The sequence below is a fragment of the Solea senegalensis genome, linkage group LG21, assembly GCF_019176455.1.
Source record: "Solea senegalensis isolate Sse05_10M linkage group LG21, IFAPA_SoseM_1, whole genome shotgun sequence".
Taxonomy (NCBI): Eukaryota; Metazoa; Chordata; class Actinopteri; order Pleuronectiformes; family Soleidae; genus Solea; species Solea senegalensis.
In genome coordinates, this window is record NC_058040.1 from 7,617,220 (window position 1) to 7,634,929 (window position 17,710).

A 17,710-nucleotide genomic window follows, 5' to 3' on the forward strand; every position below is an offset into this window, starting at 1 on the left:
ATATATAAATGTAAAAACAATTTGGTCAAATGCAAAAAAAAGAAATTTAAAAAAATAAAAAGGCTGAACAGAGTCTGTGCTCCTACAGGCTATCATGCTCTGATCGGTGACTGGAGTGAGACCCATTTGAAGCTTGCAGACATAGTATATCGGTAATTATTTTTCATAGATGCACTCGTCTTGTGCGTCAACCGTACGTCACACTATAGGCCATAATGGCCACAACCGTGCAACAGTGCTGGTGCTTTCATCACATGCATGGCTCCAGGGTTTAACTACAACACAGGAGAGTTTACATCCATTATTGTTGTTGTTGTTGTTGTTGTTGTTGTTGTCGACAACAAACAGGACACTTGACCCTCACAGCTGGACACATGTGCAGCCTCATCCAAGCAGCTGCAGCTGGTGTTTATATGGGTTTTTTGTTGCACATGAAGCAAACATTAAACATATCAAATGTTATAAATGAATGTCCAAAGGTGCCATAGAGATTCTCTCCCATTTAAACCCCCCCTCTCAGTCCCAGTGATGTGGGGAGATGCGCTCGTCCTCATCGATAATCGATAGACGGATGCAGGTATAGCCTTTCCTTCCTCCCTACACACGCAGCAGCATCACCACGCATCCTTACTCCACTGTGCCGTCTCTCTTCTTCTCCTCCTCTCCATCACCACCACCACACTCATGAGAGAGAGAGAGAGACACACACACACAGAAAAAAAAACAAAAAAAAGAGAAAACGCTGGAGTGGCGGCCTTGACTATTGATCTCTAAACATCTGGAACACCTCATATTTGTTTTACAAGGCAGAGGCGGACAGTCTGGGGCTGAGACACAGAGAGTGAGACAGCAGCAGCAGCAGCACGGAGCACTTGACACCTTTGCTTCACGGCATCGATATGCAGTAGTGTGATAGCAGCTCTGCGGAGACGGGAAGGCCAGTCCATGGCATCTTGATATTAAAACCGTGGGCTGTGCGCATTCCTCACCGACGGCGTCGAAAGGATTATTACCTTGGTCAGATAAACGGCGGCAAACGAGGAGAGGAGGGACACACACACACACACACACACACACACACACAACACATCTTACCACTAAATTACATTTGACCAGATTCTGTGTTGGGAGGTTTGGTGGGATATCACTGGACCTGCGATGGACTCCAGCGCGGGGGAATATGGCATGGCTCGTCTTGGATTGTTTTTGGTTTTTTTCACGGGGCTGTGGAGATTTAGCGATGCGTGCCCCGCATCGTGCACTTGCAGCATCTCAAGGATTGTTTGTATTGATTCTGAACCAGGGATCGAGGATTTCCCCATGCTCACGTTAGATGACATGGAAAACATCACCGAGATGTAAGTGTGCGAACACGATCGTGCAGACAGCCCATGGACTTATTAGGATGCAGTGCGTAAAAAGGAGCACCTGCGACGGCTCGCAATAATACACGAAGGCTGTTATTATTGTTAGTATCGTGAGCTACTACCAATCAAACTAGTAATAATAACGTACGAATAACAGCAGGACTGGTTTAATTGTCCTTCATGGTCAACATGTCTGCGGCTCTTAATGTCAAACACCAACAAAAATGATATTTACATGCAAGGTTTGGGTTTGTCAGATCACGCAGCCAAGTATGTGTGTGTATGTGGCGGGGATTGCTTGTGCCACTACCGACGTCCGTGTGTGTGTGTGCGCGTAATGGTGGCGAGAGTGTGCGTCAGGCTCATTTGGATTAGTCGGTGTTTCCTTTAGAAAAACAACTCCAGAGGTAGTGAGCATGGAGTCACTGTTCAGGCCCAGCGCAGACTCTGAGGTGTTGATTCGGCTTTTTGGGGCGGCGTGATGTGAAAGACACTCGCTGATATTTCACGATGACCAAATTGCTGCCAGATTACACATCGGTTTGTATCAAGCCGGTGATAGGCTGTACCCATAGCCTTATCTGCGTCAGTGTGTGTGTGTGTGTGTGTGTGGAGGGAGGCCTGATGTGCCGGAGTACACCTGGTACAACCCTGCACACACACACACACACACACACACAGCAGCCACACATCTCCATCGCCTCTGCCCACTGTGGAGGCGAGAGTGGGTGAGTTGACTGAGGGAGACAGACTCTATAGTTGGCACAGCAACTTGTCATGGATGTTTACTGTGCGTCCACATGATTATGCTGCATTTTTAACACACAAGAGAGTGTGACTCTTTACTCACTTTGTCTGAAGGGACATCCTTTAAGGAGCAGGTTTTAGACTATAATGCATCCAGCAAATATCACATTTGACATTTGACATAGGAAACTTTTGGAATAAGGCCAGAACTTCTGAAGCAACACAGAGCCTTCAGACTGCTGGAGATGCTTTCATACATTTACAGTGTTTGTGTTTTAAAAGTATATGAAGGTGTCTTGAATATTGTCTTATTAAACAGAAAGAAATATATCATCTTTAGCAAAAGTCTAGATAACTCACTCACTATATATGTTTATATATATTATATTATATATATAATATAAATATTACGGACATTAATGACAATACAAACTCGAAAAAACAAATCCTCATATATATGTTGACATAGGAAATGACGCTGTCTACTATATAATAAAAAAGACAGACATTTACTTCTAGTTTTTATGAAAGTTATAAACAAAATTGGCCCCTTTGCTCTGTGGGCTTGTTTAAGCTTGTTTAAAGACAGTGATTTAACTGACCATCAGTGCATCTGACTGCTGTTTCTTCTGCATTGTCTCCACAGATTCATTGCTAATCAGAACAGACTGTTTGACATTAACGACAACAGTCTGAGGCACTACATAAACCTCAGAAACCTGTGAGTACCATCCTGTGTTTTCCAGTGTTTTACATGCACGTTTCCGTAAAAACAATAGTTATAACTTTTCACTTTTACTTATAACAGAACAGTGACGAGGACGAGACTGACGTCAATATCACCAGATGCATTTTTTAATAATACAAGACTTCAATATGTGTAAGAAGCTTCTTTTCTTTCTTTTTTTTATTACTTGAATGTTTTGATGAACACAGGAGTTGCCTTGTTTGAATTATTCATTTATTTTTATTTTATTATCTCTCTTGCTTTTAGAAATCTCAGACACAATAATCTATCAATATTGTCTTGGAGAACATTTCAGAACTTCAACACAACATTGCCGTAAGTATCACATGCAGTAGTGGCTATAATATTCAGTCAATACAGCTCTCTCTCTCTCTCTCTCTCTAAGACAAAGCCAGACAATGACTTTGACTTTTTTTCAGGCTCCTGCTGTTTGGAAACCCTCTGGATTGTATTTGTGAGAACCTGTGGATCAAACTGAGGCTCCAAGAAGAAGGCGACGGTCAGGAGCTGAGATGCACGGACGACAGAGGAGAGACGACGCCCTTTGCCACACTCACGCCGCCAGATTGTGGTAATGTGAAACCGAGTTAAAATAAGCAGCGATGTGCATCTGATAGTGCATGTCTCGCGAGGTGATCATCTCTCGGGGGATCAGAAAGGAGAGGTCAAAGACGTAAAGGAGGAAACACTCAAGTGTTTGTGACACAGACCGTCCGTTTGCTTGTGTCTCACAGTGGTTCCCATCGTGGATGTCACGCCAAAGATGGTGACCAAGATGCAGGGGAGTAACGTGAAGGCCGTGTGCACCGCCACAGGCTCCCCTCCTCCCGAGATCCTGTGGAACCTCGATATTCTCTCCACCCACCACGAGGTGAGCCCACTCTGAGTTGTGTCTTCTACAGCGTCCAGCTCTTTTAAGGGAAGTGACTCAGCCCGTTTTTAAAATGAAGGCTCTAATCTTCCCCTAAAGATTTACATCTTCACAAGAAATTAAAAGATTCAAGGCTGAGTGCCACAGAGGGACAAAGAGGATGAGTCTTATCAAGAGATGGACCATGATACTGGGGTCTATTGATAATAATAACAATATGACCGGCCTTAGCCTTAAACACACAAAAAAATCATTTGAATCTTGGTGGTTGGACTTGACTGTTGTCAGACATGCTTGAAACTTTCCTAGGTGTAAATCATTCCTGTAAATAAACTGTTTCACTGATTAACAGTCCCTTACAGAATCCACTTTAAAGCCTTACTGTTTGTCTTCAAAGGTCTTTGAAGACAAACAGTTTAGCTCATCAAAATATGCCAGACCTCGTAACCCCTCATTCAACTCCTAGGTCACTTAGCTCCTCCTCAGAAGAGCTCATATGAGTCCCCGTCTCTCAGAGTTTCCTCTTCTGTTGCTACCCCCCAAAAAAAAAACTGTGGAACAGTCGCCCAATTCCACACCGGGACGTCTCTCACTACTACTGACGTTTTTAAATCCAACTTTAAGTCTCATCCCTGCGATCTTGTTTTTAATCCCAGTGCTGTCTGATTGTATGTCATCTTGAATATATACATCCATCCATCTTCGACCGCAGGGGGGGAGGGCCCGCTGGTACCAATCCCAGCTGGCATATAGGGCGAAAGGCAGGGTACACCCTGGACAGATCGCCAGTCCATCACAGGGACACGGAGACAAACAACCACTCTCACACTCACACCTACAGTCAATTTAGAGTGTCTAATTTCCAAGGTCATGACATTAAAATAGTATTGTAAAAACCTCAAACAAATGCAATTATAATTTTAGGCTCTTGTCTAAGCACTTGAAACTCTGTTGGTCCAGACCTGAGAGTGTACCTCGCTAGAGACCTGACTGGACTTGAGGCCAGGAACCTTGCTTAAAATACATATAAATATGTACAAAAACAGCTCGCCCCCTTTTTCTCCATCCAAACACATTTTATCTGCCCCGTGGCAGAGTGCGTGTGAACGTATGAGTGGATGAATGTGCTCTCGTTGATGGTTAATGTCTGCGTGACCGTATGCGATTTCGTTAGGCTTTTCTTAATAATTTGACCGTTCACTGCGTAACGTCTTTATGTTAGATGTCGTTTTGCAAAGTGACCTTGAAAAAGAGATGGTCTTTCCCCCGCTTTAAATCAAACTGGTGACGACAACGATGATGATATAACAGGATTATTCTAAGGCTATAAAAACCAAACCCTTTTCAATTCAAAATGATAACACACTTATCTAAACACACTGATGGGTAGGAGCATATTCAGTTTCCTCCGATCAACCCTCCTAAATATTACACACTCGACGTTTAAATGTATTTGACTGGTTGAAATAACACCATTTTCATTCATTAACAAACAAATATTGTCTATAAAATACAGTAATATTTTAATCATACTATTTAAGTTCACGTTTTGTTTTTTCCCCCCACTGGTCTGATGAGGTTTGGTTGGTATACAGATTTGGGATTTTCATTTGAAACAATTGTTTACCTTGCAATAAAATACATGAATAAACTCATGTAATATTACCTACAGAAGGTCTATGTTACTGTGCATTTTGTTTGTAATCCAGATCTTCAGAATCAGAATCAGAAAACTTTATTGTCATCTTGATCTGTGAGAAACAAGGAGCAGACTCTGAGTGCTTTATTTGAGTTAATTTAGTTTAATTGGGCTATGTGATCGATTGGAAAGTGGAAAAGGGAACTTAGCTTGTAACCGGAGGGGTTGCCAGTTCGAGTCCCCACCAGGTCAAAGGGCTGGGGTGTCCCTGAGCAAGGTACCCAACTCCCACGGCTCCCCGGGTGCCCCGGCGCTGCTCAGTGGCTGCTCACTGCGTCCTAATTCTAGTAGGGGATAAAGGGTTAAATGCAGAGAAAGAATTCCCCTAAGGGATTAATAAAGTAAAAAAGAAATTGCATAAGAATAAAACAGAATGAAAGACATTAACAAACAGAAATAAGAGTATATATAAACCAAAATCTCACTCTCAGTCATAATCCAGTATATGGTGGAGATTTGTTTATATTCTTCTGACATGACTAGAACACACTGTATGATGCACACGATGTCCTCTGTGCTTACAGATTGAACCAAAGGAAACAGAGAGCACCCTCACCTTGTCAGGCCTGTCTCCCGACGACAACGGCAGGGTGATCATATGCAGTGCCGAGAACATGGTCGGTCAGATGGAGGCCACCATTCACCTTAACATTCTCTGTAAGGCCTTTTCTGTTATAACTTAACTGTTAATGATTTAGCATCATGGCATACATCTTTAAAAATGATATTTTCTATGGCGGTCTGTCTCATTTCCTCTCAGATAATCTTATAAGTGCCATCTATTAGACTCTGTGTGTGTGTGTGTTTTTCCAGTAGAAGCAGGAGGCTCCTCAGTTTGTTATAATTTCTGTCTCTCTGCAAATCTTATTGACTCTCCATGTTTCCTGTTCATAACTCTTCCTCGCCGTGCCTTGCCTCACTCCTCTGCTTGTTTGGTACGACATTTCTCCTCATTCCCGTCTCTCATGTTTTCCTGTCAGTGTTCAAACGTTGTGTGATCCGTCTTTCCTCAGCTGCCCCCTGACCGCGTCTCCTCTTCAATCCCATATATGTCTCTTTTCCTGCTTCCTCCTGGTGTTGATTTCCTATCATCCCGTGTTTACTCTTCCTCTACTGTTGCCTCTGTGTCAGTTGCCCCGACCATCCAGCAGCTGCTGGAGCCGGAGCAGAACCACCACTGGTGCATCCCCTTCAGCGTGACGGGGAACCCTAAGCCCGAGCTGCAGTGGTATCACAGGAACGTGACTCTCCAGGAGCAGGACTACATCCACACCCAGATCCACCTCTCCACTGAGAACGAGGACCACGGCTGCTTGCAGCTGGTCAACCCCACGCACATCCACAACGGCGTGTACAGGCTGGTGGCAAAGAATGAGTATGGCTGGGACGAAAAGAAAGTCTTTGCCCAATTCATTGACCCACCTGAAATAGGTTGGAACGGTCTGTTTCTATTATACAGCTGTTTATTTACTTACGAGTATGATTCAGTCCATTTTTCAAGCTAGTTTGTGTTTATGAGGGTGACAACTAATACAGATTTGTTTTTCGGTCTAACAGAAACAGATGAACCTCCAACCTGTAAGTAACATTTATCAATTATTTAAAAAAATAAATAAATAAAATTTAAATAATTATGAATAATTAATATTTATAATCTCTTCTTCCTCCTATGGCCTGTGACTGTATCTTTCCTCTGCCCAGATACGACCAGTAAGTACATGGACTCAACTCCAGTCAGCAGTTACAGTCGTATGAGCTTTTGTTGACAACTGTTTTCTCTCTTCTTTTTTTTCCAGCTTCTCCACTCCCTCCGTTGGACGACAGTGTCGCTGTAAGTGATCATCGGCCGCGTTTACCGTCTTTGTTGTGTGTCATGGTGGTGCCGCTCCTATAAAATAAATGTTCAACACATAACACTCTGTATTGACTCTCAATAGAGTGGATCTATGTGTGCTGTCTGAGTGCTTTCTCTAGTTATTTATTACATTTTGCATGGTCTGAAATGGATAAATTAAATCAAACTAAATTATTAAACATCTCCAAGATCTAACTTGGTAGTATATAGGCTCTTGGCCCCTGGTCGAAATCTTGGATCCACTGGTCTAAAACATAGGTAAGATGTTTTATTGTTGTTTTTGTTTCATTCCAGGTGTATGTGGTTGTGGGAATCGCAGGAGTTGCCTTGACCGGCTGTGTCCTGATGGTGATCATCCTGAAATATGGAAGAAACTCCAAGTTTGGTATTAAAGGTGAACAGATTTGCTAAAATGATATCCAATTTTGCATACCAATATTGTCTTCCTATGTTTTTCTCTCTCTCTCTCTGCTAAGCTCAGCTCATTACCACAGCTACAGTCAATGTTATTCCTCAAAATGTGTTCATATCGAAACAAATTTGATATAAAATCTTAAAGAAGGTGTTCGTAAACTGATTTTGTTACCATCAAATAGAGCCAGTGTAGCTCTATGTCAGTTAGGATAGATCTAAAAGTAGTATTAATCTCATCTAGTTCCTTACTAGACAGGAAATAAGTGTATTGTACACTGGCACATTTTTAAAATGGAGTTAAAAAAGAGTTAAATTAAAGTTGAAGCATTGATTTAAAGCTGAACTGCAGCCTCTGCTGTGTCAGTGTAAAAACTAGTACAGGAATGTGTGAGAGCTCAGGCTCTCATGATGATTAATGATGACGTGTGTGATTGTCTGATATCTTTTTATCATTAAACAATCACACAATTTTTGTCCCATTTCTCCCTCCAACTGTGCACCTTTACCTCCTTCCTCGTTCTGTTTCCTCTCCATCTCCTCCTCCTCCTCCTATTTGGCTCCCTAGGCTCCTCCTCAGTCATCAGTAATGACGATGACTCTGCCAGCCCTCTTCATCACGTCTCCAATGGCAACAACACCCCATCGTCCTCGGAGATGGGTCCAGACGCAGTGATCATTGGGATGACAAAGATTCCTGTCATTGAGAACCCACAGTACTTCCGTAACACCGGCAGCATGCTGAAATCTGACACGTGTGAGTTACCGCCCCGCTCAACAAATGCCTGGTAACCTGGACCTTTTCTGATAAATCCATGCAGGGATCACCGCTGGACGCCAGATTTATTGTCAGAGTGACTCCTCCTTGACGTGAACAGGACAGAGAACATACAGATAATGTTCAGAAACACAAGCTTGTTTAGAAGAGGCGCAGTGCGGCAGACTGAACCTAAATGTGTTTTCTTTTAGGTTTTCGATTCATTGAAACACTATCGCCAGTGTTTTTGATCGTTTGAATAATTTATTTAGGTTTGCTCTTCAGAAACGTCCACTTTCGTTGTACTTTTCACCTCAAATCAAAGAAATTCACTTATTCATTAGCAGCATACAAACATCAATTAGGTGGTTGATACAGTAAGACATTATATGAAGGTTAACAAAGATATATTCTGAAAAGTCTTCACTCATATATTAATTGCCTGTAACAATCAATAATGCACATGTGACCTTGAGAGTGATTTGTCTGCTTGTGCGTTGAAAGTCGTGCAGCACATCAAGAGACACAACATCGTGCTGAAGCGGGAGCTGGGAGAGGGAGCCTTCGGGAAGGTCTTTCTCGCCGAATGCTACAACCTGACGCCAGACCAGGAGAAGATTCACGTGGCAGTCAAGGTACCAAAAATAATCAATGCACTTGCGAATTCTCCTGGCTGCATGTAGATCATGCTCCTCACCGCGTGTCTTCTCGCTTGTGCGCAGACTCTGAAAGAGGCCAGCGAGAGCGGCCGAGCGGACTTCTACAGGGAGGCCGAGCTCCTCACCAACCTGCAGCACGAACACATCGTCACCTTCTACGGAGTGTGCGTAGAGAGTGACCCACTCATCATGGTGTTTGAATACATGAAGCATGGTGACCTCAACAAGTTTCTCAGGTAAGAGGCATCTGCCGAAAACTGCAGAAAGATTTGTCTTTTCATTTCAGATCATGTTTAGTCCTTAGTCCTTTCAGCCCACAGTGTCCACGTCCACAATACATTGTCTCCTATATAGGCTTCACCTAACTCCACACTGTGTAGTAATCAGACTGACTCACTTACTCTCACTCATCTTCTGCCGCTTTATTCTCCACATGAGGGTCACGGGGGGCGTTGGTGCCAATCCCAGCTGACATAGGGCGAAAGGCAGGGTCACAACAGGTTGCCAGTCCATCACAGGGACACATAGAGACAAACAGCCATTCACTCTCACACTCACATATAGGGTCAATTTAGTGTGTCCAATTTACTCCAAATCTATCCCCAAATCTGCATGTTTTTAGACTGTGGCAGGAAACCAGAGAACCAAGAACCCCACACACACACACACACAGGGAGAACATGCCAACTCCATGCAGAAAGATTAGATTATTAAATTAAATCAGGCACGTCCAAAGTCCGGCCCGTGAGCCAATCACAGTCCTCTGTGAGTTTTTGTACAGCCCGCAGCTTTGGTTTTATAATGTATTATTTATGGACAGGGAGGGACTTCGGCCTTGGACACGTGTCACCCCCAATAAATTCTGGGTTTGAAGCGCACCTGTGACTTATATTATGTTATTTGACGATGATAATTGTGACAATGAAAATTACATTTTTTTATAAAACAGTGCATTTGTATGTAAATGTTACTGTTCAAATGGTCTGAAGTGACCATTGGCCACTTGGATGAATACTACTACTAATAATATTTAAAAATACCAGAGGTCATACAATACAACCACATTATATGGCTATGATTGGAAATTGAAATAGATATTTTAAGATATTTTTAGAAAAGTAAATGTTGGTTTGCATTTATTTTTCACTGTTAGATGATGAAGTCACAATCAGTATTATTGGCTTTGCTTAGAATAAAGACAGTTCTGTCCAAGACAATGATCTCTGAATATATTTTTTTTTCATTTAGAATAAAACCTGTTAGAGGGGTTGCAATTTATATATAAGGACTCTGTGGTCGATCACCTAGGACGTGTCTGTCTTGGGTAACCCTACCCACCTGGGCTACTAGGATCATTGGGACATGCAAACCCCTCCATCACGATAAGGTGGCGGCTCCAGGAGCGGGGGGGGATAATACTGTCAGGGCTAAATTATAATTAATGTTTGTTTGGAGTGTAACTATGGATGTGGTGTGATGATGACAGAGACACTGATGAAGAGTTTCTCCCTGTAGGTCCCATGGTCCTGATGCTGTGTTAATGGCAGACGGGCAACACAGCATCCTGGTGGAGCTGACCCAGTCCCAGATGCTGCACATTGCACAACAGATTGCTGCTGGCATGGTTTACCTGGCCTCCCAGCACTTTGTCCACAGAGACTTGGCAACCAGGAACTGTCTGGTGGGGGAAAACCTGATGGTCAAGATCGGAGACTTTGGCATGTCCAGAGATGTTTACAGCTCAGACTATTACAGAGTGAGTATTTTATGTTTTTTCTCACGTCACACTTGGTCTCTTGTCCTCGCACATGCGCGTACGTTCAAGCTTTCATATTTCATAAACATACACAACATAAACAGCGTCATATAAAAACCGGAGGTACATGGCGGTGCGTGTCATTATCCACTGAGAGAAAATTACACTCTCTTATAAGTGGCTGTTGATACAGTAGCTGTTTGAATAAAAATGTGTCATGCTGGGAAACAGATGGATTTATTCTTCAGCGCTTCCTCCTCCTCCTCCCGAGTGTCTCAGATCCCAGTCTGAATTACACAGTGCCCTCTGCTGCCCAACGTGGGTCAGGAAATGAATGTGAGCACATTCGCCTGCGCGAGATACGATCGACATGAAAAGGGCCTGTCACCGTCTCCTGATATCAATCAGCAGAGGCATGAACATGAATGCTGTCTCATCGGCTGTGCTGCTGCAAATCAAAGGAAATCATAGTGATAAATTAGATCAGCTGAGAAAACCAGTGCAGTGGCATTACATTACAGAGGATTAGCGACGAATAGAAGGAGCGTTCCGTAGAAATGCTTTACAATGATGTTGTAAATGCCACTAATATAATGACATAAAAGGACAAAAGTCAGTTTTAGCAGTTTTTATACTCTTATACTTGGCTATAGCAGATTTTAGGTTAAGCATTATGGTTTGCTACAATTACAATAACATGTATGTTAACAATTATGCTGGGAGGCTAAATAGTCTACAGTATAGGCTGTCAATAAGACTTCCTCACACTGAAAAGTTGTGTAGAAAACATCAGATATTCCGTGTCTGTGTTCAGAAGAGTTGTTATGATTAGAGATATCATGATTACATAACTCTATTTGGTATAAACCCTGACAGATGCTCAGTTGGAGATGGCGAAATCATGTAGGTGAGGTGATAAATATGACCTCCATCAAATGTATAATCAGATTTTAAAACGTTTTTGTTGAATCTGTTATAGAAATTTAATGAACACTTTTTGGTTTGGTTTGTTTTATTTATCATGTTGTTGCAATTCAAATATTTAGGATCACACCATTTCAATATAGTGTTCATATCCAGAATAAATAACAAAATAACCCTCTCTGCCTCTCGTGTGTTGGTTTCTGACCTGAGTGACTGTTCTCTCCGTCTGCAGGTGGGCGGTCACACGATGCTGCCGATCCGCTGGATGCCCCCGGAGAGCATCATGTACAGGCGGTTCACCACGGAGAGTGACGTGTGGAGTCTGGGAGTGGTGCTGTGGGAGATCTTCACCTACGGCAAACAGCCCTGGTACCAGCTCTCCAACAATGAGGTCAGAGTCTGTCCTGAGACACACATTCACCCCCAGCTCAGTCACCTTCACTCAAACACAAGGACAGACTCATATGATGATGGATTACATTACATGTCATTTAGCAGACGCTTTTATCCAAAGCGACTTACAATAAGTATCTGTATCTCTAAGTATGGATAGTGGCTCAATCTGGTCAAACTGTGTGACTGTGTGACTTAAACTGTGAGACACCATTACCAAGAAGGTATGGCAGGGTTGGGGGTGTGGGGATGAAGATGACGCATGAACACCTTTTGAAAAACAACAGGAAGTCAGTTGTTGTAATTGTATTCATTTGATTCCTTACCTATCTGTTGCTGCCATCAGCTTTACCCTCTTTCCTTGAACTTTTACTCCACGACATTTCCTGTAACTATCTTTGTTACTCGTTACTACCAAATAAAATCAGGAGAAGAAGAAGAGTTGGCAATGGTCTGTGTTTATATAGAGCTTTTCTAGTCTTGATGAGCTCCTTTAAACTATAGTTTTGCCATTGAACCATTCAAACCCTGCAACATGGGGTTAAGTGTCTTGCTCAAGGACGCATATAGACTAGCAGAGCCAGGAATTGAACCCACAACCTTCCAGTTGAAAGACAACTCCCGCCTACCACTGAGCTACCATGGCTCGACCCTAACTCCTCGCTTTTTTAATACTTTTACTTTTTACTTCAAAAACTTAAGTACATTCACATTAGAAAATTACTTTTGATACTCAAGTGCAGTGCATCCGTCTTCTACCGCTTTATCCTCCACATGAGGGTTGCCGGGGGGAGCCGTGCCACGCTCAGCTGACAGCACACCCTGGACAGATCGCCAGACCATTGCAGGGCCACACTTAGAGACAAACAACCATTCACTCTCACATTCACTGTGTTTTTTTCATTAATAATAAAATAAAATGATAATACTGTCCCCCCCTATGTCTTGCAGGTGATTGAGTGCATCACCCAGGGTCGCGTGCTGCAGCGACCCCGCACCTGCCCGAAAGAGGTCTATGATCTGATGCTGGGTTGCTGGCAGAGGGAGCCCTACATGAGGCTGAACATCAAGGAGATCCACAGCATGCTCCAGAGCCTCGCCAAGGCCTCACCCGTGTACTTGGACATACTGGGCTGATGTGCCGGGTGTTCCTGTATGTACTTTGCGTGCATGTGTGCGTGCTGGGGCTTCATACTATGTGTTTGTGTGTTGGACGGAGAGGAGGAGGAGAAGAAGCTTGCGTGACTGTGTGGGTGCGTGTGTGTACAGTACCTGGCTGTAAATGTTCCTGTAAATGCTCTCCGTGTCCTCATTACATCGACAAAAGCCTTAAATTCTTTTTCTTTTCTTTTTTTTCTTTTTTCTGCACCCATCCACAGTATTTGCCGATGTTACCGATGCATGTTTCACAAGTGGAAACCAAAACGCGGAAAAGGATTCTGTCACTTTATCTAAATCACTAACACGTTCACACACACACACACACACAGATGAAGAGAAAAAAAACAAACAAAAAGAAACTCGATAATCAGACACTGGCTGTTCTGTTTACATCCATACAATTAATGCTGTGAATGAAACCAACGTGTCCCTCCGTGTTTGGACACAACGTAATTGTGAATTGAGCGTGTCCTGCCAGAAGATCCAATTATTCATAAAGTTACAGCTGAAGCTTTTTCCTTTTATACTCTATGAAATCGTATGACATACGGCCGTTTGTTTGAATTTGAAACATTTCTGTATTTGTGTTATTCCACACAAATATGCAAACGTTCTCAAAGATTCCTGTTACATATAATCTTGCTCAAGTCCACTGAACAATCTTTTAATGTAAGACCAGTGTTAAGGTAGTAAAACCTAAGGGCATACAGCGTTTATTTCTTTTTTTCTTTTTAAATAATGCTGTAATCATTTTCATACATTACACGAATTACACAAGGTCATCAGTATTTATTACGATGTGGAGTGTTGAACGTCATGAAGTGTTCATTTGTTGTATCTAAAGCACAGAGAATGAGGACTCGATGGTGTGAAGCTGTGCCTATCTTGGAGATGAGCACAGGTTGTTTGTTTTTTATTATTATTATTATTATTATTATTATTATTACTATTGTTATTATTAATTTTTTTTTTCATTCACCAGCAATGCCATTAGCAGATCTCTGTTGTTCGGTGGCCCATATCTGTAAGTGATGTGGTCGTGTGTGTGTGTGTGTTTCTTCAGAGGCGGGTTTTCTGATGTCGTGCGTGTGCTTGTTGGTGAGATTGTGTGTTTATGGTTTGACGACAGGTGTGACGATGAAGATGGGCTTCAGGAGTGTCATATTCATGTTCCGTGTCTAATTTGATGCACCGTGTACTGAGGTCCGAGGTTTCTGAGGCGGGTTTGTGCGGTTGTGCACGTGTTGGAGTCACGACCTGTTTAATTCATCTTTATTTCTAATCTTTACTCGACATAGTAGTCTAAGAGGCCGTCGTAAAAAGGGTTAATTAAGAGTCTGATTGCTCTTGAAGTGTCCCACGGGAGCTTCCATCTCTCTCTCAGCAGCCCCAGTCAGCGGCCAGGGTGGTACGTATGTGATAAAGATCCTCACTCTGGGCAGCAGTGAAACACATCAGCAGACATTTCCAGGAAGACTTTAACATTTAGAAACTGTTTTTTAAACTACAATCTGGTAAACATTTTACAAAAGTAATCATTGTGCTACGGCCATAACCCTGTATTAAAGGTGATTTATCAGGCCAATATCCGCCCTTTATTATTATTTCTATTTAAAATATAAAACTGCACTGAAGCGTAGTCACAAACTGCAGATTGAAGAGGGAGTTTATTTAAGTTATGCAAATGTTGTATACGATTTGTTAAACTGTTATCACTCATGATAACAGTTTACCCCTCCATTACTGGAGGGGTAAAAAATGAAGAAATGTGACCAAAAATGTTAGCCTAAAAAAATAGCTTCACTGATTTCTAAAGATTATTACACTATCAGCATTGTAAAATATATGCACCAGAGAACTTTAGTGTTAAAAAGTCGAAATAAATTGAAGCAAGCAGTTTGCCAGATGTTTCTAAATACACTAATAAGACATATGCACTTAGGTTACACTGTGTTTTCATACAAAAACATACTCACATGTAACTGTCCCTCCATCCGTTTTCATTTGTGAGTCAGCAACAGGCAGAGACTGAAAGCAAAAGAGAATTATCACACGATGAGAGGTTACAATATGGGGCAGTAACACATTACACACTTTAAATAGCCACCAAGAGTGAGAGCATTCTGAACATTTTGATTCCCTCTCCACTGCAGTCCCTCATTTCACTTCTCCACTGGTCGAGACATTTTTGAGAGAAGCACCAAGGCTTTCAGCATCAGACCTCCACAGCTGTAGCTCGCTGTGTTCGGGTGTTGAAGCTTGGCGTTGAACGTGTTGCGATGTTGAATTAAAACAGAGTTTGTGGCCTGAAAAATTAATCTTTAATCTTTGAAAAATACATCTTCCCATTATAACATAATCATTTTAACAAAAATCGACTTTACACATTAGTTTGATCCCGCCACAGTGTTGTTAGAGCCTGGTCAAACAACATGCTGCATGCTTATTGGCTCACTGACGCTGCTGAGAAATCCTACCAAAAACTGGATATTGAATGATAACATTTCTTCGATACTGGGCGATTCAGAGGAAGTTCGATACTTAGCCGATACCACATAAGAGTGTATAACAATCATATAGATGCATAAAGCAGTACAGACATTATAATATGTTTGGTGGAGTGCACTTTGTAGCGTAACTTGAGCCCAAACGCACAACCTGACCACTCTCCTCGACCTCAGCTGCTTTTTTTTTCATCCAGCCATGACTGACGCAAGTAACTCAGACACCGTTTCCATGTTCTCATAGGAACAGTGCTGTACGACAACATGTGTGTGCTGTATATAAACTGCTGTGCATTCTGTACAGTTCTGATATTTGTCTATATGAATAGTAGGATATGTTTAATAGTAGAATCTGTTTTAAGCAGGTATCATGTCAAAAGAAAACAAAACTGTGTGACATCTATTGAAGACAATGTGTTATGGGCCACTGGCAATACAAAAACTCTATGTAAATAGGATTTTATTTGTGCTACATTGTAATAATTTCTTTGTGCTCGTTCATGATTGCGGTGAGAATACAATCCTTTTTTGGCAACTTTTTTGATCTGCGGAGGACTTTCTTTGAGCAATGTGGGTTTTTTTTTTCTCTGGAGAAAAAGAAACAAACAAAAAAAACATGATCTCCTTTTTTTCCTCTCCACTGTGATGGGGAGCTTACGCAGAGGCTGTGTGAGACACTGCCTGTCTGTAGGAGGAGCATAGACTCTGGTTCTGATCCAACATCAGGACGCCTCCTAGCTGACAAGCATCTGAGCAGGTGTGTGGCCGACGGCACGGAGGTCAGCAGTCGCCTCCTGTCCAACCCCAGCACTCCACCTTTGACTGACTGTAGCCTATTTTGATCCTCTTTCAGATGAATAACTGTGACTTTGCATCATGATTAGTATATTATTTTGAATGTAATCTAGAAGGGTCGGGACCTTTTTTTTGAATGTAATCTGGGGGTGGGAGGGCGGGGTTGTGGGTGGAGAATAGGGGAGGTTGGGAAGGATTGAGAACTTTTTTTGTAAATATCTGGTAAAAGAAAAAAAAATATGACAAGTTTTCATTCTTGTGCAGATAACGAAAATTTTACTTACTATGTGAATACAAAGAGAGTGTGTGTTTATGTGTGTGAGGAAATGCTGTGTGTGTGTGTGTGTGCATTTGCACACGCGCCTGTATGCAAGTGTGGATGTGTGTACGAGTGTGTGTCTGTGTGTGCGCTCCTCTGGCCGATTTTAATCCTGCTTTAATCAGCCAGTTCTATCAATCAATTCAATGCTTTGTGCATCATGTGAGTAGCTTATCCACAATTAATGGAAATGTTCCTTGTGATACTGTGCATTTAATAAAGGTGGTATGTCTTACAATACATCTCGTGCCCTCACTCGAGTTTAGATTTAGTTATTTTGGGGACACGGGTTGATCAGGTGGATACCAGTCTGGTGTTCAATTACAGCGAGAACCTGCTCAGCATAAAAGTTACTTAGATTAGGGTTTTTTTGTTTTTTTTTAAATACCTCAGTCATGTCTCGAAGCAACAAGGGCCTTTCCTGCATGGAGTTTGCATGCTCTTCCTGTGTGCGTGGGTTTTCTCCGGGTTCTCTGATTCCCTCCCACTGTCCAAAAACATGCAGATTTAGGGATTAGGCAAATGAAATCACGTGTGTCTAACTCTAATGACCTGAGGGCCGATGAGTGTCTATGATCTTAAAATTACAACACAATATTCCATGATGATATTTCACAGAATTTCAAAGTAAAATGCTTGTTTTTAAATATATAGCTAAATGATGCATACTTCATACTAACCACATATTTATGATGCTAAATAAACCTCTTAACATCCCATTAATATTTTTACAAAAAATATTAC

General features: G+C 42.1%; 1 protein-coding gene across 2 annotated transcripts; it reads left to right on the plus strand.

Moving 5' to 3' along the window:
- Positions 1–687: 687 nt before the first annotated feature.
- Positions 688–16,458, plus strand: ntrk2b (neurotrophic tyrosine kinase, receptor, type 2b). 2 transcript variants are annotated; one of them, XM_044011754.1, is made up of 18 exons: positions 688–1,358; positions 2,761–2,835; positions 2,923–2,994; positions 3,109–3,177; positions 3,282–3,433; positions 3,597–3,733; positions 5,957–6,089; positions 6,564–6,872; positions 6,990–7,010; positions 7,134–7,142; positions 7,229–7,263; positions 7,582–7,681; positions 8,267–8,455; positions 8,960–9,090; positions 9,178–9,350; positions 10,630–10,870; positions 12,027–12,185; positions 13,139–16,458. In XM_044011754.1, the coding sequence occupies exons 1-18, from the start codon at positions 1,159–1,161 to the stop codon at positions 13,322–13,324; spliced, it is 2,391 nt and encodes a 796-aa protein (XP_043867689.1). In that variant the 5' UTR covers positions 688–1,158; the 3' UTR covers positions 13,325–16,458. The 2 variants fall into 2 exon arrangements, with proteins under 2 accessions (XP_043867689.1, XP_043867690.1); XM_044011755.1 differs by having other exon boundaries at positions 6,564–6,863.
- Positions 16,459–17,710: the final 1,252 nt, after the last annotated feature.